The sequence below is a fragment of the Suillus bovinus genome, assembly GCF_016758785.1.
Source record: "Suillus bovinus strain UH-Sbo-P2 chromosome Unknown EDB93scaffold_60, whole genome shotgun sequence".
Lineage (NCBI taxonomy): Eukaryota > Fungi > Basidiomycota > Agaricomycetes > Boletales > Suillaceae > Suillus > Suillus bovinus.
Genome location: NW_024542116.1, coordinates 123,274 through 143,084, shown reverse-complemented (window position 1 = coordinate 143,084; position 19,811 = coordinate 123,274). Strand labels below are relative to the sequence as shown.

General features: G+C 47.4%; 8 protein-coding genes across 8 annotated transcripts; 3 read left to right on the top strand and 5 right to left on the bottom strand.

Annotated features, from left to right (window-relative positions):
• Window positions 1-130: 130 nt before the first annotated feature.
• On the top strand, window positions 131-3,236 carry EDB93DRAFT_1166505 (Alpha/Beta hydrolase protein). The gene is made up of 6 exons (XM_041450203.1): window positions 131-319; window positions 379-835; window positions 885-1,820; window positions 1,874-2,077; window positions 2,147-2,344; window positions 2,426-3,236. Exons 2-6 carry the CDS (start codon window positions 487-489, stop codon window positions 2,953-2,955), a joined length of 2,217 nt encoding a protein of 738 aa, XP_041304516.1. The 5' UTR covers window positions 131-319; window positions 379-486; the 3' UTR covers window positions 2,956-3,236.
• EDB93DRAFT_755102 (uncharacterized protein) lies at window positions 3,200-4,245 on the bottom strand. Its single transcript, XM_041457341.1, has one exon. It carries the CDS (start codon window positions 4,020-4,022, stop codon window positions 3,444-3,446), a length of 579 nt encoding a protein of 192 aa, XP_041304515.1. The 5' UTR covers window positions 4,023-4,245; the 3' UTR covers window positions 3,200-3,443.
• Window positions 4,079-5,625, top strand: EDB93DRAFT_1166495 (uncharacterized protein). The gene is made up of 4 exons (XM_041450202.1): window positions 4,079-4,115; window positions 4,265-4,277; window positions 4,894-5,488; window positions 5,511-5,625. Exons 2-4 carry the CDS (start codon window positions 4,265-4,267, stop codon window positions 5,617-5,619), a joined length of 717 nt encoding a protein of 238 aa, XP_041304514.1. The 5' UTR covers window positions 4,079-4,115; the 3' UTR covers window positions 5,620-5,625.
• Window positions 5,626-5,687: 62 nt separating this feature from the next.
• On the bottom strand, window positions 5,688-6,733 carry EDB93DRAFT_1091003 (GTP-binding protein; the record flags this gene model as incomplete). The annotated part of the gene is made up of 6 exons (XM_041446317.1): window positions 5,688-5,830; window positions 5,887-6,093; window positions 6,145-6,227; window positions 6,280-6,452; window positions 6,500-6,532; window positions 6,590-6,733. The coding sequence occupies 6 exons, from the start codon at window positions 6,731-6,733 to the stop codon at window positions 5,688-5,690; spliced, it is 783 nt and encodes a 260-aa protein (XP_041304513.1).
• Window positions 6,734-8,341: 1,608 nt separating this feature from the next.
• On the top strand, window positions 8,342-10,213 carry EDB93DRAFT_1090977 (uncharacterized protein; the record flags this gene model as incomplete). The annotated part of the gene is made up of 8 exons (XM_041446313.1): window positions 8,342-8,395; window positions 8,447-8,637; window positions 8,692-8,786; window positions 8,842-9,045; window positions 9,101-9,245; window positions 9,352-9,487; window positions 9,543-9,631; window positions 9,685-10,213. Coding segments are annotated over 8 exons (1,443 nt in total), but the record flags the coding sequence as incomplete, so codon positions are not given.
• A 1,364-nt stretch (window positions 10,214-11,577) lies between these two features.
• On the bottom strand, window positions 11,578-12,471 carry EDB93DRAFT_754704 (uncharacterized protein). Its single transcript, XM_041457340.1, has 3 exons — window positions 12,125-12,471; window positions 12,025-12,070; window positions 11,578-11,973 (listed from the first exon to the last, which is right to left on the bottom strand). Exons 1-3 carry the CDS (start codon window positions 12,263-12,265, stop codon window positions 11,627-11,629), a joined length of 534 nt encoding a protein of 177 aa, XP_041304511.1. The 5' UTR covers window positions 12,266-12,471; the 3' UTR covers window positions 11,578-11,626.
• Window positions 12,472-13,467: 996 nt separating this feature from the next.
• On the bottom strand, window positions 13,468-14,514 carry EDB93DRAFT_1090916 (GTP-binding protein; the record flags this gene model as incomplete). Its single annotated transcript, XM_041446308.1, has 6 exons — window positions 13,468-13,610; window positions 13,667-13,873; window positions 13,925-14,007; window positions 14,060-14,232; window positions 14,281-14,313; window positions 14,371-14,514. 6 exons carry the CDS (start codon window positions 14,512-14,514, stop codon window positions 13,468-13,470), a joined length of 783 nt encoding a protein of 260 aa, XP_041304510.1.
• Window positions 14,515-16,262: 1,748 nt separating this feature from the next.
• Window positions 16,263-18,295, bottom strand: EDB93DRAFT_754580 (uncharacterized protein). The gene is made up of 3 exons (XM_041457339.1): window positions 17,896-18,295; window positions 16,468-17,843; window positions 16,263-16,416 (listed from the first exon to the last, which is right to left on the bottom strand). The coding sequence occupies exons 1-2, from the start codon at window positions 18,136-18,138 to the stop codon at window positions 16,587-16,589; spliced, it is 1,500 nt and encodes a 499-aa protein (XP_041304509.1). The 5' UTR covers window positions 18,139-18,295; the 3' UTR covers window positions 16,263-16,416; window positions 16,468-16,586.
• Between the last annotated feature and the right edge of the window lie 1,516 nt (window positions 18,296-19,811).

Below are 19,811 nucleotides of genomic sequence, written 5' to 3'. Positions count from 1 at the left end.
CGCTACCCTACTTGACATGAGGTATACACGAGGAATCAGATGTCGAAGTGAACATTAGGTCACAAGGATCCGTAAGAGTGGGCAACGCGAAGACTCTCCGCCGAGTACAGACTTGGCTCAAACACGAGTCGTCACGTTCTCCTAGCGCTTAATGATAAGCTTACTTGCCCTAAATGCGACACGGCCCGAGTCTTCTTAACTTTATCCTGCATGTGTGCCAAATTTGCATCAAGGCTGCAGCCATTAACAAGATCGAACGAGCAGCTTCAAGTTGATAGTATGAAATTGGGATACGCAGTGTCATTCGTCAAACCATGCTGTAAGCTTGTCTCACAGTAAAATCCATCATGATCATGATAACATCTTGAGTCTTCGAAGGACGCATGGATCTGTAGGGATGATCAGTCAGCTGGACCATGAATATCGCTATTTGAGTGTTGATGAGATAGGAAGCGAGCAAACTACGCGGCCGTGACCCACTACCCCATGTCACTGCAATATACCGGTTCGTCGACGTTCTACACTGAACTCGCTGAAATCCCCCTTCCAGTATCCGCTGATTTCATTGGTGATACTCGAGTTCCACGGGTTACATATTCCGTTCGCGATCATGACCGAAACAGCAAACGATATCTCACAAAGACTTTCGACGATCAATGCACGACCTCTCACGATTCATCCGAAGTAAAGGCGTCCGCGACATCTCCTTCTAAATGTCGCCAAGCGATCCTAAGAGAGGTCGCTAATAGCAAACGATTCGTCGAGATCTGGGCTGGCACCCAGTTAGAAGCTTCATTGGACGTATCAAACTACCATCAAGCTTTCCTCACAGATGGTGAGTAGAACAAAAAAAAAAACACGAAGCCCCACTGATCGATTCCCAGATTTCCTATACTCTCTCTCTTTCTCACCCTCCGAAACTTCCCTCTTATACACTGCCGAGGCATCTGTCAACACTGAAGACGATCCATACAACAAATTCAGATACACGCCCCACTTCGGTGATACCTCGCGCACAAAGAAACGTCCGACCATCTTTTTATTTAGCTGGACTAGATCTCCCGCCTTCACAAGAGCGACTAAACAAGACTTGACCCTTGTCGCCCTCCAGCCCACCACCCAATCACCCATCCTATTCGCCCAAGCCACATTCGCAACAGAAGACACCATCTTCGCAACCGGTCACGAACAAACCAAAGACGGTCGCATCCTCGGCGCAAAAGGATGCTTCAACCGTCCCATGGGCATCTGGCAACTCACTCTCTCAAAAACCTCACTCGGCTCCCCATCCGCATCAAGACTCACTCCCGAAACCAGATCCTGCCGTTCCCCCCGCGTCTTATTCCACAACAACCAGCCCATCAATCTCTTCTGGTTCTCAAACCCCATAGGCGGCCCTCACGCATCATGCGTCTCTCTCGAATCCAGGGATCTCCTCACAGGCACCAACACTGTCCTCGTACCAACCGTATTCGAACCTACCCCATCAGACGACTTTCCGGGCCTCTACACCGAGTACAACATGCCAGCGAGCCCATTTCTCAGGCGCACAGATCGCGTGTACATTGTTCTTCAGTCCATATGGCGCTCTCGCACAACTATCCTCTTCATCGATGCACAATCAGGAGAAATCACAGACGCGACGAAACTAGGCGACGGACCGTTGTATAGCTGGACTTTACACGCTACCGATAACAACAGTCGGTTTATTTGTTCGCGGAGCACGCCTACTACCCCTTGGGAGGTCTTATTAGGATCGTTCGATCGATACGATACCCTTGAATGGAAAGTCCTCGATAAAGCATTGTTGTCTTCTACGAGTGCGTCCCGTCCAAATTCCACTCGCCTAACTCACTCACTTGCTTGCTTCTAGTCAAAGAAGCCCTCGACGACCTAACGCCATCGATCATACCCATCACCATCCGCGCACCAACGGAAACACTCCTCATCCAGTCCAAGAGGGCTTCTATGAGTGGTGGTTCTAAGCCGGTGTGCGTCACTATCCCGCATGGAGGACCTCATGCGACCTCGACTACCTCATTTTTTCCGGCTGTTGTCGCATTAGCGCTTGAAGGATGTACGTCCCACTCTCTTACCAAATTACGACTTCCAAACCACAATCGTCGATAACTCACTCACACCACAGACACCCTCAACATACCCAATTACACTGGCTCCATGGGATTCGGTCAAAAGTACATTCAGAAGATCCTCGGACACTGCGGGAGCATGGACGTCGAAGACGTCGCCGAAAGTGTGAGGGAACTGATCAGAAGGGGCGTTTCAGAGGAAGGAAGACAGGTGGTGATGGGAGGCAGTCATGGCGGGTTTATCGCTGCACATCGTACGTCCCCTTTTTCTCGAAAATGGGCTTTCTCGTTCACACATTTCGATGACGCTAATACCCCCTTTCGCGCGCATACAGTGATAGGCCAATACCCTACCCTATTCAACGCAGCATCGATCCGCAACCCCGTGATCTCAGTAGGCGAATTCGCAACGGGGACTGATATTCCCGATTGGGTTTATTCTGAATTCGGGATCTCACCCACCGGCTCTGACTCCGACTCACTCACGTTACCCACATCCAACTCCGTCCCATTGCTAACGCCAACGCCCACACTTCCACTAATGACTCCAGACGCATATAGTACCCTCTTCGCCGCATCCCCAATCGCGCACGTCGACGATGTAACAGCACCGGTGCTGATATTGATAGGCGAGGATGATTTGAGGGTCGTTCCGGGGCAGGGGATTGGGTTTTATCATGCGATCAAGGGGAGACGTGAGTTTCGGACTGGGAAGGAGAGTGAAACGGGGAAGAAAAAGAAGAAAGGGATAGTAGATATGCTGTCTTTTCCTGGAGAGTCGCATGCGATCGATGGAGTCGAAGCTGCGAGGGTTTCGTTCGAGGCTACGAGGGATTGGTTCAAGGCATTTGGGGAGGGCGGTTAGTTGTGCGTGCGTGTGTGTATGGCAAAGCGAAGGATGTTGTGAAAAATAGAAGGTTAATGTAGAACGGAACATTGAAAGATTCGAGATACTCATTGCCACGAATATAATCTGAGGGAACTCGATATTCGATATTCAACCATGACTCTAAGGGATGAGCTGGTCATCTGAAGTTGTGTCGCTGCTGGCTTCAGAAGAGTTTCTACCTATTAAACGTTGAGTGGGGTCCAGAAAAGAAAGATAGTCATCGGCTGGTGTAGCTACTTGTATATATGTATCTCTAGCATGAATAAAATATCGAAGGAATAGTCATGCGCGGCTTGATCTGCGACCTAGTGACCGACATTCTCAAACACGTATACACAGTACCGGACAAAGCGTGATCATGCAAACATTTCCTACAGTTCCACCATCCGGAATCTAGAACCATTCAACGTAACACAAAATCACATCTCAGCTCCAATCCGAACGAGAATGTTATGCTGCATTGGCTAAAATTGAGGTCTCGCTGAAGACAAGCAGATCAGTGGGACTGTTGCCACAACGTAATGGTGAAACATACGCATGCGATGATTTAAGGTGATTGCAAGGATATTCTTCGATAACTCCGCCTTCGCCTGAGAGGACAAAATTCTTTTCTCTTCTTCCCGAGAGCCTTCAAATGCTTCTTTTGCCTTCCTCTTGAAGGGTTTGAATGGTAACTTCGTCATCCAAGTAGGCAGGTTTCCTTCATACGGATAGACGGCAGTCCTCGTAGCTTCTTCATATGCATGGGAGGCAGCAGTCACAGCTTCTTCATAGGCCTGGACGGCAGCGCTCACACCTTCTTTGACAGCGGCTGCATGCGGAGATGCCATGTACTGCTCGAGAGCGAGATAATAAGAGGGATCAGACTTCTGCTGGTCCTGAAGATAGCGCCGCTTGTCGTAAATGTAGAAAGAGTGTTCGAAAATAATGACAACAGCTAAATGATCGACAATAAGCAGGTTCATCGCAACATAGCTTCGAAATTTACCAGAACCAAGCTGAACAATGTTCTCTATGGTTGATGAACCAGCGGCCTGGCACATTTACAACATGAGAAATGCGTACAATCTGCGACCAATGGGACATACCACAGAGAGTAGCCTCGACCGCATCTCCGTTGCATGATGCTCATAAAGCTAATCAAATCATGATGGAAAATTAATAATCGTCCATCTCTGCTGAGGATCGATACACTTACATCCTGACAATTTATAATATATTCGGTCAGCTTCGCTCGAAGTCAATGCAGGATGAAAAAACCTACTTCCTAATGATGGGATCAGCGATGTCGTTCACAAGCAAGGCTCAGATCAAAACACTCACAGTCTGTTAAGGGACGTGCGATTTCAGTCGTAAGCAAAGCTCAAGCTCAACAAAGGATCAGCACACTGACTTTCTGTCAGCGGATGAGCGATGTCATCGGTGAGCAAGGCTAAAACTTGATTGTGGGTGAAGAGACTCGCCAACTGTCAACGAATCAGGCATATTGTCGGTGAGCAGCGCTAGCACTCAATGGCAGATGAAAAACTTACAATCTGTCAACGGGAATCGGTAATGTGATTGATCAGTGATGCACCAACTCGAACAAGAATCGATGTGCTTACATTCTATAAACGGATGAGTAACGTCTTCAGTCAGTACGATTTGAGCTCAATGTGCATCACCAACTCACAATCTGTTAACAGAGCAGCAATGCTTGCGGTCAGTATGGCGCGAGAGCAACGGACAATCAAGACACTCACACCCTGACAACAGTTCAACGATTGCATGGGTGAGGAAGACAGGAGGTCGACATAAGATAGTCTCACTCACAAGCTGTCAACGAATCAATGATTTATGTAGTCAGTGGGTTAATGTCAGTAGAGGATCAATCTACTTGCCTCCTGCCGATAAATTTTCGATTGCTTTTATCAGGAATGCTGGAACTCGAAAAAAATGAATGCACTCACGGCCTATCAATGAATAGGCACCAGCCTGATTTAGGAAGGTCGAGCTCAAACGAAGATAAACACACTCACACGCTGCGAACAGTGAGCAACGACTTAGATCAGCATGGCTCGAGCTCGAAGGAGGATGAACACACTCACACGCTGCGAACAGTGGGCAACGACTTGGATCAGCATGGCTCGAGCTCGAAGGAGGATCGACACACTCACATCCTGCAAACAGCGGGCAACGACTTGGATCAGCATGGCTCGAACTCGAAGGAGGATCGACACACTCACAGACTGCGAACAGTGGGCAACGACTTGGATCAGCATGGCTCGAGCTCGAAGGAGGATCGACACACTCACAAGCTGCGAACAGTGGGCAACGACTTGGATCAGCATGGCTCGAGCTCGAAGGAGGATCGACACACTCACATCCTGCAAACAGCGGGCAACGACTTGGATCAGCATGGCTCGAGCTCGAAGGAGGATCGACCACTCACAGACTGCGAACAGTGGGCAACGACTTGGATCAGCATGGCTCGAGCTCGAACGAGGATTAACAGACGTACTGCCTGCAAGTAAACGCCCAACATAAATGAGTGCAACCTTCAAACGCCCAAAAAAATCTTACCCTAACATGTGGAAACCAGGCGCCCAATCGCTCTATCATCCGGTCCTGGTACTGAGACGTTATCTCAGCAGAGTCTAGACATTCAATGAGTCCTCTGGACAATATCAGTTGCTGACGCTCATGGCAGGAAATGAGATCATGAGTAGTCACCTCTCCACTGCATATTTCGTGCAGATCTCCAAGTTGGTCCGCTGAGTCGACACGAATAATTGCTGCAACGCTTCGTTGTCCAGAGTTCTAGCTGTCAGTTCGATCAACGGCCCGCAATCAGCATCCTCCTTGTTCATGTCTAATGGATCAGCGTCAAAATGTATCAGATTCATGAGTCGAGGATCATCTACTTACTAGGGAGGCATATGTGACATTTCGGATGGTGTTGAATCTCCTTTGAGTGGTATAGAAACTTCAACTGTGAACCAATCGCGAAGGACTCTTCGGCGTGCTTCGGCGCCAGTTCTTCAGCCTCCTCCATTGATTTTCCCTTCGATTTCAGCTGTGCGTATGCGGTATCGTAGAGGGCATCAAATTTTGTGAACAACACTATGACCGGAACTGATGATGGTGATTCTGTGCATCAGTTGAACTTCGGATATGAAAACTTACTGTTCCCGGTGTCGCACTCGGAGAAAAATTTGATTTCGCCCTTCGTGAACGACCTGTGTGCCTCATCCATCGGGATGCAGTACCTACGTTATAACCGTTAGATGGTGCATTTTATGATTGATCAGTTGAAATTACCAGATGGTATGCAGTTGACTGCTCATTTTCGTTTCCTTTGAGCGTTCCTTGATGAATGCCTTAACCTGCTCAAATTCTTTTTCGCTGCCTGCTTCGAACCCACGTGAATCATGAAAGACGAATCCTGGGTTGCTTGGGAACACCATCTCATTCTCAATATCGTGCAATCCGCGCTGAGAACGTGTCAGTTCATGTTACCATCTATTGAAAGTAGGGCCACCTCTGTCGAAGCCTCCAAAACTGTGGCATCGATCTAATGTGTTTCGCTAAGTCATCACTCCCATCCTCCTACTAGTATCGTGATGCCCACCTTTTCTCCAGCGCTGTTATATATTTCTGGATTCTCCCGTGTGTTACATACTCTCCGTAGGACGCTAGTTTTTCCTGCATTCGCTCTTCCTAGGATGAGGACTCGAAAGCGACGGATTTTCTTTCTTATCTCTGAAGGATCCATGGGAGAAGGTAAAAATGATGGAGACTCAAAGAAGTTGGAGGAGCCTTAAACTCGTTGAAGTGTGTGAACTTGGTTGCCCGAGTTGAAGTCAGCATCTAGATGATCTAGATTTAGTGGGCAAAGGGTATACGCGACAGCCGTGTACCACGAGGGATACACGAGGACTAATAGTCAAATGTGAAAGTGACTTTGATCATTCGGAATGTCTGTGTTGGGTCACGAAGATCCGTAAGACTGGCACAAACCTGAATGATAATAGGAACGAGTCGTCACGTTAAGTAGAAACACGCTAAGGAAGGCCCTCTTACATGGAGCATTATCGATTTATCAATAAGAGTGACAAGGCTGTTGCTATTAGAACAGGAAGCGAGTACAGAGTTACGATCACAGCTTCCGTGCAAAGACCTGTTCCATGGAAAGCGACAAATCCAATCAAGTTCTTACGATGAAAGGTACGACTACCTCGATGTGTAGACAAGTCTTAGAAGGCCATCAAGGGCCCAGCACGGTGGCTTTTTACGAGCGCTAATCAACCGTGCTTCCTCCTCTCACCTCAGTCGCTTCAAAACTTTCATACATATTTTGGCACACCCTCGAGCATTCCCAAGTCCGACACAGCACACCTTTTTACTCAGACCCGCATGTTTTCATTTCATCATGATAACGAGCTGGGGTGTATGCGTAAATAGCTAGTCTGGGTACTACACGAGGATACCTCCCTTCGGCGTAGCTAACGCATGGCCCACACCCGGCCTTCAGATAAATCCGCCCTGACGAAGGAAAGTATTCTCTAACTCGAATAAGGATTCGGCATGGCTAGTCCCCTCGACGCTTCAGCTCTCTACGTCTCTGGTACAAGTCATTTCATCAGCAGAATCACGAATCCTACTGAATATATCCAATAGGTGTCACCCTCGATTTCAGCAACTCGAAGAAGAGTGTGGAGTCGGCTGAAGTACGGATTAGCCTCAGGTCGCCCATGCCAATCAAAAGCGGGGCAAGAAAGGTTTTGCAACAGGCATTTTCCCCATCCATGTAAGCCTACTCGACCTTGACAACTGTGCCCACCTGAGCTGTTATCGTGTTCAATCATAGGAAGCTTTCTCTTAGGGATACATTTTCCTTACATGTACGGTACAAAAAATGGTATGGAACCAAGCATGAAGACATTGTTTTCGAACCGGAAGACATGTTCCGCAAGTGTGGTGCAGAAGAAGGCCAAGGTGAAACAATAATCATTGCGCTTTCGCCTTTATCGCTCATATATTCTACCTCGCATGCACAGGATACAGCAAGGTTCATAAAAACATTTCTATCGTCGTCCAACTTTCCGAGAATCCAACAACCAAGGTGAGGTTACATGTCTCTCATCGGAAATCATCTAAGTCGTATGTTGGCAGACCGAACAGTTTTCCTCCTCCGATGAAACCGTGGAGCTCCGGCCTACCACCGACGAAATCTTTCGCAGGTGTCCTCAGTGAGTCTGGATTACTCTGAAACATTCTTTAGGCTGATGCTAGGGGCTTTCAAGGTTCCGAATTCTGGTGATAGGAAAGGTATCGGGTTTTCATTGATCTCGTGCTAGGGTTGACACGGTATTTTCGATAGACTGGTGTTGGCAAGTCTTCGCTGATCAACCACGCATTCGGAGTAGAAAACGCGGTGGGCTAATCATGACACTATACAGTGTCCAGCTACTCATGCTCTCAATAGATGGCTTCGCACGAACAGCCGGGCGAAGCCAGCATCGACCACGAGTTCATCTCACCGCAGAATAACAGATTTGTTCTCCATGATAGCAAAGGTTTTGAACCAGGAGAAATAGACAACCTCAAGGTTGTCCGAGATTTCATTGAGCGCCGGAGAGTAATGCCTGATTTGAAAGATCGGCTACACGCTGTTTGGTAGGAGTACCATCTTAGTGCATTTGTATGACAAGCAAGCTAACTACATACAAGGCTTTGCTTTGAAATACCCTGCACAGGCGGGCGCTTACTGGAGACCGGCGTGGAGCAATTTCTCACATCGAAGCGCGAAGGAGACCTGGGAGACAGTACGTTGATGAATTCCTACCGCTCCGTGTAGGTCGCAGCTAACGTAGGTCGAAGTTCCCATTGTTGTGGTTTTCACTAAATACGACACCCTCCTCGTTCACGTGGAGCGAACTCTGGACAAGTCGACTATCAAGGGCTTGGACAATGCGGCTATCCAGAAACGCATGAAGGAAAGCGCGGAAGACAAGCTAAAGAAAGTCTGTATCGCACCCCTGGAGAAATTTGCAGGGCCCGGTATTCCGCATGTTGCAGTTTCCAGTGAGTGTTGCTGCTGTGATCGTCATCTGCGTTTTCAATACAATTTTGAGCGCAGCAAATGGACAGCACGAGGAGACGCTGGCCTGTTTGATCCGAACCACCGAAGATCTCGTTTGTAAGCATGTTGGGACCGACGCGTCGGTGATGACATCCGTCGCTCAGCGAGTGGATCCCGGACTGAAGATCAAGGCATCGATAGAGTGAGTCTTACTTGCTTCATTCTTATCTCGCAATTTACGCTACATCAGGGTTAGCAAGAGAAGTCTGTCTTGATTTTGTATCCAAAAATACTGAACAGAAGCTGAGCCTTCATGTCTGTCTTTTAGAATACTGGAAGGCACTCGCGTCAGTCGCACCATTTAAGGATCGTTCGATGTGGGAGTGTCTGCATGTGCTTCACACTGACATCGTCAAAGTGTGGAACTTTCAAGACCCTAATGACGTAATGGCCGTCTTTTTGATTCGTCGACGCATATTCTAACGCCGTTCACGGACAGTACTTGTGCAGCCCAGAGTTCAGAACACTGATGACGAACATGGCTGATGAGCTAGACGTTGGACCAACTGCCGATCCCAACAAGAACCTGTAAGGCATCATTTCGTGCGACGGATAAATTCTATCTCATCCAATATTCGCAGTGCATTTGGGCTTTCCGTTGTGGGTACTATTGTGGGCATCGTGTCTGCCCTAGCCGGACCTGCTGCCCCCATCGTAGTGCCGATAGTGGCAAGTGTTGTGGTTGCGAAATGGGCCCACGACGTATATCAGCGGTCGTACGTCCTGCTACTCATACTCTATGGAGAGAATAACAACAGGTCTCTTCCCAGCTGCTTGGCGCTCCAGCGCTTCATGATATACATAATCGACTTGACACTCGTGTTGCAGACGCTGTATCTCGTGTCTGGAAACCAAGAACTGTCGCGTAGAGCCATCAAGCTTGCGTTCAAGTCCTACCACGACTCACCAACGAGCGGAAGGGTGCATAATAAAATTCAGGAGTACGAGAGGCAATTGACCTTTTTGGAACGCGCGGACCGCGATTCATTAGACGAATTCGTCAAGCTGCTAGAGTCATGTGGCATCAGTGCAGAAGAAATGTTGGTTCTTCGGGGAAAACTTCCCGTTGTGGATTTATCTTCGGATGAACCATGGGACGAGAAGTCTTAGCACCTGATTTTTTTGTGTATGATTTTGTGTTTGCTGGTGTCTCATACCTGGATGTCGACGTGTTCTTACTCGTACTATGTAATTGGAGTTATGGCTGGTCTTTGCTACTGTGGTCTGCCCTGACGTTCTCTCTGAAAAACTTTTCCCTGAAACGACCTGAGAAATCAGTTTTTCCTGCCGGATCTCTCTCCATGGTTGGTATTCGCACCCGCATTTGCATTTTCATTCGTGTTAGTGTTATAGCATATACGTTCATCGTCTGCGATGGGACAGGGACTGAGGGCCACTCTTGATATGTTTCGAGATAACTTGCCTTGCCGGTATGCGAATCCGTCCGGATGCTGCGAGCAACGTGCGCAGGTGCATCTAAATCAAAGTTCTTGCGCTGACAGGGGTAAACAGGATTCGGTCAGACTGAACACGCGGCTCGAGGTCATGCATGTATGCGTGATAAGCTTGCTAGGATTTACCAGACAAAAATAGTGGATGTCATTCACTAGCGTGTCTATCACAAACATTGAACAGAAATCTCTAAAATCATGTTTCGCATTTGTGCCGTGTTTGGTGGGAGTCAAGTACTACACAGTGCGGGTTGTTAGCTCCCATGACCTCATGCATGATGAGCATTCAAATATTCACCACTCGAGTCCTCGTGCATGATCAAGCTGATATATGGCATCAAGCGACATCTCAATGATTATACGAATATTTGTATATAAGGTAGGGTGTTGGCCCATCACTATATGCGCGCAAAAGTAACGTGTGGTACATTTCAAATTATGGTGTATACTGGCAAGAACATCTAGCAGCTTAATGTAGATCGGAATACTGAGAGATTCGAGATGCTCATTGCCACGACTATAAAATCTGGGGGGTTCAAACCCGAAATTGTGTCGCTGCCAGCTTCAGAAAACTTTCTACCCATTAAACGTCGAGTGGGGTCAAGAGAGGAAGGGAAAAAAAGATAGTCATCGGCTGATACAGCTACTTGTATGTATGTATTTCTAGCACGAGTAAAATATTAAAGCAATGGTCATGAACTGACCCGGTGACCGACATTCTCCATACACGTTTACACTAGGCTATACCAGACGAAGCATCATATTGCATGATTAAGCAAGCAGTTCGGCATCATGAATCTACCCCTGACCATTCAAGACACCAACATTCACAGCTAAGACACCTCAGCGCTCAGCTCAGCTCCGAACCGCAACACTGCGTTACATTGCTCATTAAGGTCTCGCTAAAGACAAGCGGATCAGTGAGGTTGCGATAACATGACGGTGAGACATACCCAGGCGATGCTTCAAAGTGATATCAACAATAATCTTCCTTAACTCCGCCTGCGCCTGAGAGCACAAAGATTCTTTCTTCTCCGCCTGAGAGCGTTCAATGGATTGTTTCTCCTTCTTCTCAGAGTTCGAAAGCTTCTTTTGCCTTCCTCTTGAAGGGTTCAAATGCTAACTTCGCCATCCGAGCAGGCAGATGTCCTTCATATGGATATACAGCAGTCCTCACAGCTTCTTCATATCCGTGGGCGGCAGTAGCCACAGCGTCTTCATATCCGTGGGAGGCAGCAGTCACAGCTTCTTCATAGGCCTGGACGGCAGCGCTCACATCTTCCCTGACAGCGGCTGCATGCGGAGATGCCATGTACTGCTCGAGAGCGAGATAATAAGAGGGATCAGACTTCTGCTGGTCCTGAAGATAGCGCCAATTGTCGTAAATGTAGAAAGAGTGTTCGAAAATAATGACAACGGCTAAATGATCGACAATAAGCAGGTTCATCGCAACGTAGCCTCAAAATTCACCAGAGCTGAGCTGAACAGTGTTCTCCAGGGGTGATGAACCAGAGGCCTGGCACATTTGCAACATGAGAAATGCGTACAATCTGCGACCAATGGGACATACCACAGAGAGTAACCTCGACCGCATCTCCGTTCGATGACTCGGATAAAGCTGTTGATCATAATGGAAAATTGAAAATCGTCCGCCTCTGCTGAGAATCAATGCACTCACATTCTGCCAATGTGTAATATCTTCGGTCAGCATGGCCCTAAGTCAAAGAAAGATGGAGAAACCAGCCTCCTGTCAATGAATCAGTGATGTCGTGAGCGAGCGAGGCTAGGATCGAAACACTCACACGCTGTTAAGGAATGTGCGATTTCAGTCGTCAGCAAAGCTCGAGCTTGACAGAGGATCAGCACACTGACTTTCTGTCAGCGGATGAGCGATGTCATCGGTGAGCAAGGCTAAAACTTGATTATGGGTGAAGAGACTCGCCGACTGTCAACGAATCAGGCATTTCGTCGGTGAGCAGCGCTAGAACTCAATGGCAGATGAAAAACTCATATTCTGTCAACGGGAATCGGTAATGTGATTGATCAATAATGCACCCATTCAAACAAGAATCGATGTGCTTACATCCTGTAAACGGATGAGTGACGTCTTCAGTCAGTACGGTTCGAACTCGATGGTACATCACCAACTCACAATCTGTCAACAGAGCAGTAATGTTTGCGGTCAGTATGGCGCGAGAGCGACGTACAATCAATACACTCACACCCTGACAACAGTTCAGCGATTGCATCGGTGAGGAAGACAGGAGGTCAACATAAGATAATCTCACTCACAAGCTGTCAACGAATCAATGATTTATGTAATCAGTGGGTTAATGTCAGTAGAGAATCAATCTACTTGCCTCCTGCCGATAAATTTTCGATTGCTTTTATCAGGAATGCTGGAACTCGAAAAAAATGAATGCACTCACGGCCTATCAATGAATAGGCACCAGTCTGATTTAGGAAGGTCGAGCTCAAAGGAAGATCAAAACACTCACACGCTGCGAACAGTGAGCAACGACTTGGATCAGCATGGCTCGAGCTCGAAGGAGGATCGACACACTCACAACCTGCGAACGGTGGGCAACGACTTGGATCAGCATGGCTCGAGCTCGAAGGAGGATCAACACACTCACACGCTGCGAACAGTGGGCAATGACTTGGATCAGCATGGCTCGAGCTCCAAGGAGAATTAACAGACGTACTATCTGCAAGTAAACGCCCAACGTAAATGAGTGCAACCTTCAAACTCCCAGAGAAATCTTACCCTAACATGTGGAAACCAGGCGCCCAATTGCTCTATCATCCAGTCCTGGTACTGAGACGTTGTCTTAGCAGAGTCTAGACATTTCATGAGTTCTCTGGACGATATCAGTTGCTGACGCTCATGGCAGGAAATGAAATAATGAGTAGTCACCTCTCCACTGCATATTTCATGCAGATCTCCAAGTTGGTCCGCTGCGTCGACACGAATAATTGTTGCAACGCTTCGTTGTCCAGAGTTCTAGCTGTCAGTTCGATCAACGGCCCGCAATCGGCATCGTCCTTATCCATGTCTGATGTATCAGCGTCAAAATATATCAGATTCATGAGTCGAGGATCATCCACTTACTAGGGAGGCATATGTGACATTTCGGACGGTGTTGAATCTCGTTCGAGTGGTATAGAAACTTCAACTGTGAACCAATCGCGAATGACTCTTCGGCGTGCTTCGGCGCCAGTTCTTCAGCCTCCTCCATTGATTTTCCCTTCGATTTCAGCTGTGCGTATGCGGTATCGTAGAGGGCATCGAATTTTGTGAACAACACTATGACCGGAACTGATGATGGTGATTCTGTGCATCAGTTGAACTTCGGATATGAAAACTTACTGTTCCCGGTGTCGCACTCGGAGAAAAACTTGATTTCGGCCTTGGTGAACGACCTGTGCGCCTCATCCATCGGGATGCAGTACCTATGTTAAAACCATCACATGGCGCATTTTATGATTGATCAGTTGAAATTACCAGATAGTGTGCAGTTGTTTGCTTATTTTTGTTTCCTTTGAACGGTCCTTGATGAATGCCTTCACCTGCTCAAATTCTTTTTCGCCGCCTGCTTCGAACCCACGTGAATCGTGAAAGACGAATCCTGGGTTGCTTGGAAACACCATCTCATTCTTAATATCGTGCAATCCACGCTGAGAACACGTCAGTTCATGTTACCATCCATTGAAAGTACGGGCCACCTCTGTCGAAGGCGTCAAAACTGTGGCATCGATCTGATGTCCATCGCTAAGTCATCACTCCCATCCTCTTACTGGCATCATGATGCTCACCTTTCTCCCGGCGCTGTTATATATTTCTGGGTTCTCCCGTGTGTTACAAACTCTCCGTAGGATGTTAGTTTTTCCTGCATTCGCTCTTCCTATGATGAGGACTCGAAAACGACAGATTTTCTTTCTTATCTTTGAAGGGTCCATGGGAGAAGGTAAAAATGATGGAGACTTATAATCGTTGAAGTGTATGAACTCAGTTGACCTTGCCCGAGTTGAAGCTACAGGCATCTAGATGATCTAGATTTAGTGGGAAAAGGGTATACGCGGCAGCCGTCACATGAGGGATACACGAGGACTAACAGTCAGATGTGAAACTGACTTTAATCATTCGGAAGTGACGGAATAACTGTGTTGGGTACGAAGATCCGTAAGAGTGGAAACCGTCTCCTATCGATTGAGGCAATCAGTAAGACTGGCACAAACCTGAATGATAATGAGAACGAGTCGTCACGTCCTCCTGACGAGGTGGAAACACGGTACCCCTCTTACATGTGTACCAACTTTGGCTTGGAGCACTATCAATAAGAGTAGCAAGGCTGTTGCTAAGAAGTGAGTACTTACAATGAGTTGATCACAGCTTCCGAACTTCCGAACGCGCACGTGACCAAGTTATGTCACTGCACTCAGTGCTGCGCTGTACTGAACTAGCTGTTCCGAATTCCCTTTCCAGTATCCGTTGTTTTCATTGGTGATAGTCCACTGAAGCTCGTACCGGTCAGATGTTTCATCCGTGATCACAAACGACCACAAACGACTCTCTCATCAACGATTTGACATAAAATTCGCGACATCTCAAGCTTCTCAATCTTGTCAAGTGATACTGACAGGGATAAACGAATCATCGAGATCTGGACTATCAGAAGCTTCATTGGATGTATCCAACTTCCACCAGGCTTTCCTCATGGCAAGTGCGTGAACAGAACACATTTTAAACACGAATACGTGCTGATTTAAGTAATATATACGCAATCCAGTCATCCATGCGATCAAGCCAACTCACATGGTATGTATATCTCTGAGTTGGCCGGAACTCCAGGGGTCGGTGGATGGATGCTCGACGTTCGGCTGGATACTGCAGTTGGTTCTCTTGAAAATCAGCGTCATAATCAGGCTCGTCATCTCAGACCTGGAGTGAGGCTGGTTGGTATTCGCATTCGCATTATTCATGTTAGTGTTAGCATATACGTCCATCTTTTGTAATAGGACAGGGACTGAGGGCCATTCTCGATATGTTTCGAGACTTTATGTCTTTTCTCGAATGCAAATACGTCCCCGAGATGCTGCGAGCAATGTGTGCAGGTGCACCTGAACCAAAGTTCTTGCTCTGACAAGGATTTGGTCAAATTCAAGAACATGCGGCTCGAGGTCGTGCCACGCGTGATAAGTTGTCTAGGATCACCAACTAAGAGATCGCGGATGTCATTTACTAGGATTTGACAAACCGGTCGGAAACATGTTAAGAAATTGTACGAAAATCTCAGAATCTTCCAGGATCATCTTGTTCACATTTGTGTTGCCAGTGTGTTAGGTAGGAGTCATGTGCGACTGAACATCAAGGGGACCATGCGGGTGATTTAGATATGCACATTGTAAGATCAACAATATTAATGTGAGATCTGATGCGAAGTTAGACTTACCTCGGCTTCGACTTAGTTTCTCCCGATGTTACACTTGCCATCCAGAGTAATAGTTTCAGCCTCCTGTGGATATTGTATGACAATATGATATGATTCAAGGTGAGGCGAGACGGACAAGGGCCTCGACGTTGTCATCCAGAGTAATAGTTTCCCGAGCAGCATGTGAACATTGTATGCCGATATGATGCGATTTGACGCGAGGCGAGGTTTATTGCTGGCACCCCAGCGTTGACAAGGGCTGTCAGGCCGAAGAGAACGACGAAAATATCATCAGTTGAACGTCAAATACCACATGCATAATCGAAGTGGTACAGTAGAACGTTGTACAACAAACAACCTTCGGCCTAGTCACGTTGGCTGATCATTCAACGCTCGCAAGCCTCTTGCGATCTGTTTTTATTGCTTGAGTCTATGAAGTATGGTCTGAAGTCAAATCGTGGAGTATGTATAGATCACCTACAGTAAAGACGTTCATCGCAAATCTCCATCGCTCGTTTCCACTTCCTATATCCTAACAATTGACGACAACTCCTACCAGATCTGAATACGGATATAGGCCTCTGCAGCTGCATTTTTGAATCAAGGACTCTCAACGACTGCGGAAGATTTGAGATCTTTGAGATAGTTCCGGACCTCGTGCCACGCATTCGCATGGCTGGAATCCGGGGCATGGTAGACCTTGTCGACGCAAGGAAGCATAGAGAAGATGATACGAGCAACAGCCTCTGTATCCACGACCTTAGCGGAGCGTACATCCAATAGTTGAAGCGATGTATGTCGAGATGATGATGGCTCCGTTGTAGGGTCAACGTCAATATTCATGGCGTCGATCAACATTCTGAGCGTATCCAAATGAGGACATTGACGGAGCGCTGCGAACAGTCCACGGAATGTAATGGTGGCTTGACGACATTTTGTATCATTTAATTCTAGAGAGCGGATGTGTGGCCAACATGACATGGCTTCCAAAAGACTGTTGTTGTCAAGGTGGGCACAGCAATAAGGACATTGGAGATTCAAGACTCGGAGCTGCGGACAACGACGGAGATGTGTGATTGCTGTCCATGAGTTGTCCGGATCCTGACCTCCCGAACACCAGGATGTTATCCTAATTTTTTCAAGGGTCTGGCATGCTTTAAACTGAGATATGGCATAAAAAAACCGCTCAGCATCTGCCCAAGGGAATTGACAGAAAGAAATGACGATATCTTTCAGGGAAGGGAATTCTGAGTGTTGCATGAGTGATGTGATGTACGCAGCCGTTTGTGCCCTAAAAGAAAGAGCTGTGAGGTTGAGGAAGGGTCCGAGGGAGATATTATCGAGATTTGATGGGGAAGTGACCATACTCCTCATATCAACTGTGACAGTGAAAAGGGTAGGGAGGTTGGAGAGATGCTCCCATGCTGCCCAGTCGAGAGGTGGAAAATACAGAGTTACAAGCCGCTTGCACACACGGACACTGTCAGATAAAATGGACATCGTATCTGATGAGGTGGGACCGCTGCTCATCAAGTATAAGTGTTCGAGAGCAGTACACCGGGTTACAATCAATTTGAGATCCGAAACAATGGCGCAAAGGACACAACGACGCAGGGTGGGAGACAGAAAAAGATGCAGATATCTAGTCGGACATGGAAGCGAAGCCGTAAATAACGACTGCAGCCTCGGAAACATGCATGTCTTTTCCGGGAGGACTGACAGAAGACGAAAATGATGGTTAAATGCTACTTCAAGATGTATTGAGCGTACGCGGGCAGCGTGACGCAAGAATTGACGAGCTTCATTCGCCGATAAAGGTTCGATGTCGTCAAAGTCAGGATGTTTGTACGAGGGGCGCTGTGTTTAGGACTCAGTGATGGATGAACAGAGCGCAATGTTCTGCACACACCTTTGCACGGTATATTATTGGATACAACCTTGTGACACAGCCTAGCAGTGGATTTAATCCATAGATTTCAGCCCACAGTTCATTCATGGCGGGTTCGTAGAATGTTTTACACGTCCTTGCAAGTGCTGCAAGGTATGTTGGCGCCGATATCTTCGGAAGAAACAAGGCGATTGGGTCCTGGGTTGCATTGACATGCTTAAATATCTCTAGGAGGATTTCGAAAATGAGTAGAGCCCGATGCATCGATCTGATATCGATAGAGCAATGCTCAGCTCCATCTGAAAATGGAAGCCAGCAGCTTAGCTACGCCACTCCCATAGATTGCCGCCTTGCCACTTTTGTTGATGAAGGATTCTAAAATATTTGACCGTGTTCACCTGGTGTTCACTAACAACACCACTGCTACGATGTTACATAAGCCTCTCAACACTTTAAACCTATCTCACCCACCGACACCATTCACACCGCCTCCTTTTAACACCAGAGGGTGCAATTGTCTCCTTTGCTTGTTCGTCAACAGCGAGTGGGAGTGGGGGTGATGAAAGAAACACGACGCAGATGATTACACATCCTAATGCAAATGGACTGCTCTCAATGCTCACGCGTCGAGCACCAATGGACATACTTCATAATCATGCCGTACTCCACCATTACGAGGGAGCCCAGGATGTAGTACTGCATCATCACACGCGCTCGGTAGTAGGTCTTCTCAGGCGATGTGTTTACACAGGTCAAAAGATGAGATATGGATATTCGCTGGGTTGAGCGCTGAAGTGTGGGCTGAGACAAGGGGTTAAGAAGGGGTTAAGAAGGGGATGGGGATGGTTGAGAGTGAGGTGGGTTGACGCTTTTCTTTTTCTGTTCTTTCCGAGCTCACGCGTACTCCTGTACTTCTCACCTTTATGTGAATGTTTACTGACAAGTCACGCGTAGCTTGGACGAATAGTTGACATCCCTGCCGATGATGCTAGTTCAGAATTACAGGATGAAAGAGAACCGCTGCTATTGCTCGCTGTAAACGGTGGCGTAGAAGCTAATTGGAAGACTATGTGTGCAAAAGTGGGCTTCTTGCGTACCGGTTCTCTTTAACACTAATGCCTGACAGGCCAAAAAACTAGGAGCATACCTTGCCGCCTCCGTAAACAAACACCGCGGTGCTATTGAAGCGTCTCCACTGAATCGGACGTCGGCTACTACGAGCAAGAGCCGGACAAGGAGTACGACAACGCGACCTATGGTTGGCGGTGCCCTGCATGGCGATGAACTAGAATAATAATGCGGGTGCCGTACCGCAGGGATGTATCAGTACCATCTATCTCGTGTGACGCAAGCGTTGACAAGCTTGATTCGCCGATGATGGTTCGATGTCGTCAAAGTAAGGAGGGTTGTACCAGGTGCGCTGTGTTCAGTTGCTCGGTGAGATACTACTGAACGAAAGGAGATGAACAGAGCGCGCGATACTCTACACTCGCCTCTATACAGTACATTATTGGACGCAACCTTATCACATAGCCTAGCCGTGGATTTAATCCATAGATGACAGTTTAAAGCTGATTTATTGCGGGTTCGTAGAATGGTTTGCATGACGTGCTATAAGCTGGATGTCTACAGCAATATTAATGACACTTTGTGATACGAGTGATCATGTGGCATATAAGCTTGAATATCTCGAGGATTTCGCAAACAAGTAGAGCCCGATGATTACATAATTAGGTGTTGGCGTGCAAAAGGCCACCCAGCTGCGCCGCGTCAAATTTGGGCACTATAATTTGCATGGTCCTCGCGTCTGAAATCTGGAGAACAGATTCTATCCAACACAAATCTCTGACGAAGTCAATGAGTCTTGGAATATAAACATGCGAGCGTCAAATTGCTGAGAGACGCCCGCTGGAAGTTGAACGTTGATTGATAAGAAC

Excerpts from the sequence above, each read along its gene's own strand:
- EDB93DRAFT_1166505 (XM_041450203.1), top strand. The coding sequence starts at position 487 with ATGTCACTGCAATATACCGGTTCGTCGACGTTCTACACTGAACTCGCT. Across the intron at positions 836-884 it reads TCAAGCTTTCCTCACAGATG|ATTTCCTATACTCTCTCTCT; the intron begins GTGAGTAGAACA and ends ATCGATTCCCAG. Across the intron at positions 1,821-1,873 it reads AGCATTGTTGTCTTCTACGA|TCAAAGAAGCCCTCGACGAC; the intron begins GTGCGTCCCGTC and ends GCTTGCTTCTAG.
- EDB93DRAFT_755102 (XM_041457341.1), bottom strand. The coding sequence starts at position 4,022 with ATGTGCCAGGCCGCTGGTTCATCAACCATAGAGAACATTGTTCAGCTT.
- EDB93DRAFT_754704 (XM_041457340.1), bottom strand. The coding sequence starts at position 12,265 with ATGCTGACCGAAGATATTACACATTGGCAGAATGTGAGTGCATTGATT. Across the intron at positions 12,071-12,124 it reads GGTCGAGGTTACTCTCTGTG|GCCTCTGGTTCATCACCCCT; the intron begins GTATGTCCCATT and ends CAAATGTGCCAG. Across the intron at positions 11,974-12,024 it reads CACTGTTCAGCTCAGCTCTG|CCGTTGTCATTATTTTCGAA; the intron begins GTGAATTTTGAG and ends TCGATCATTTAG.
- EDB93DRAFT_754580 (XM_041457339.1), bottom strand. The coding sequence starts at position 18,138 with ATGCATCGGGCTCTACTCATTTTCGAAATCCTCCTAGAGATATTTAAG. Across the intron at positions 17,844-17,895 it reads CAATAATATACCGTGCAAAG|CGCCCCTCGTACAAACATCC; the intron begins GTGTGTGCAGAA and ends TCCTAAACACAG.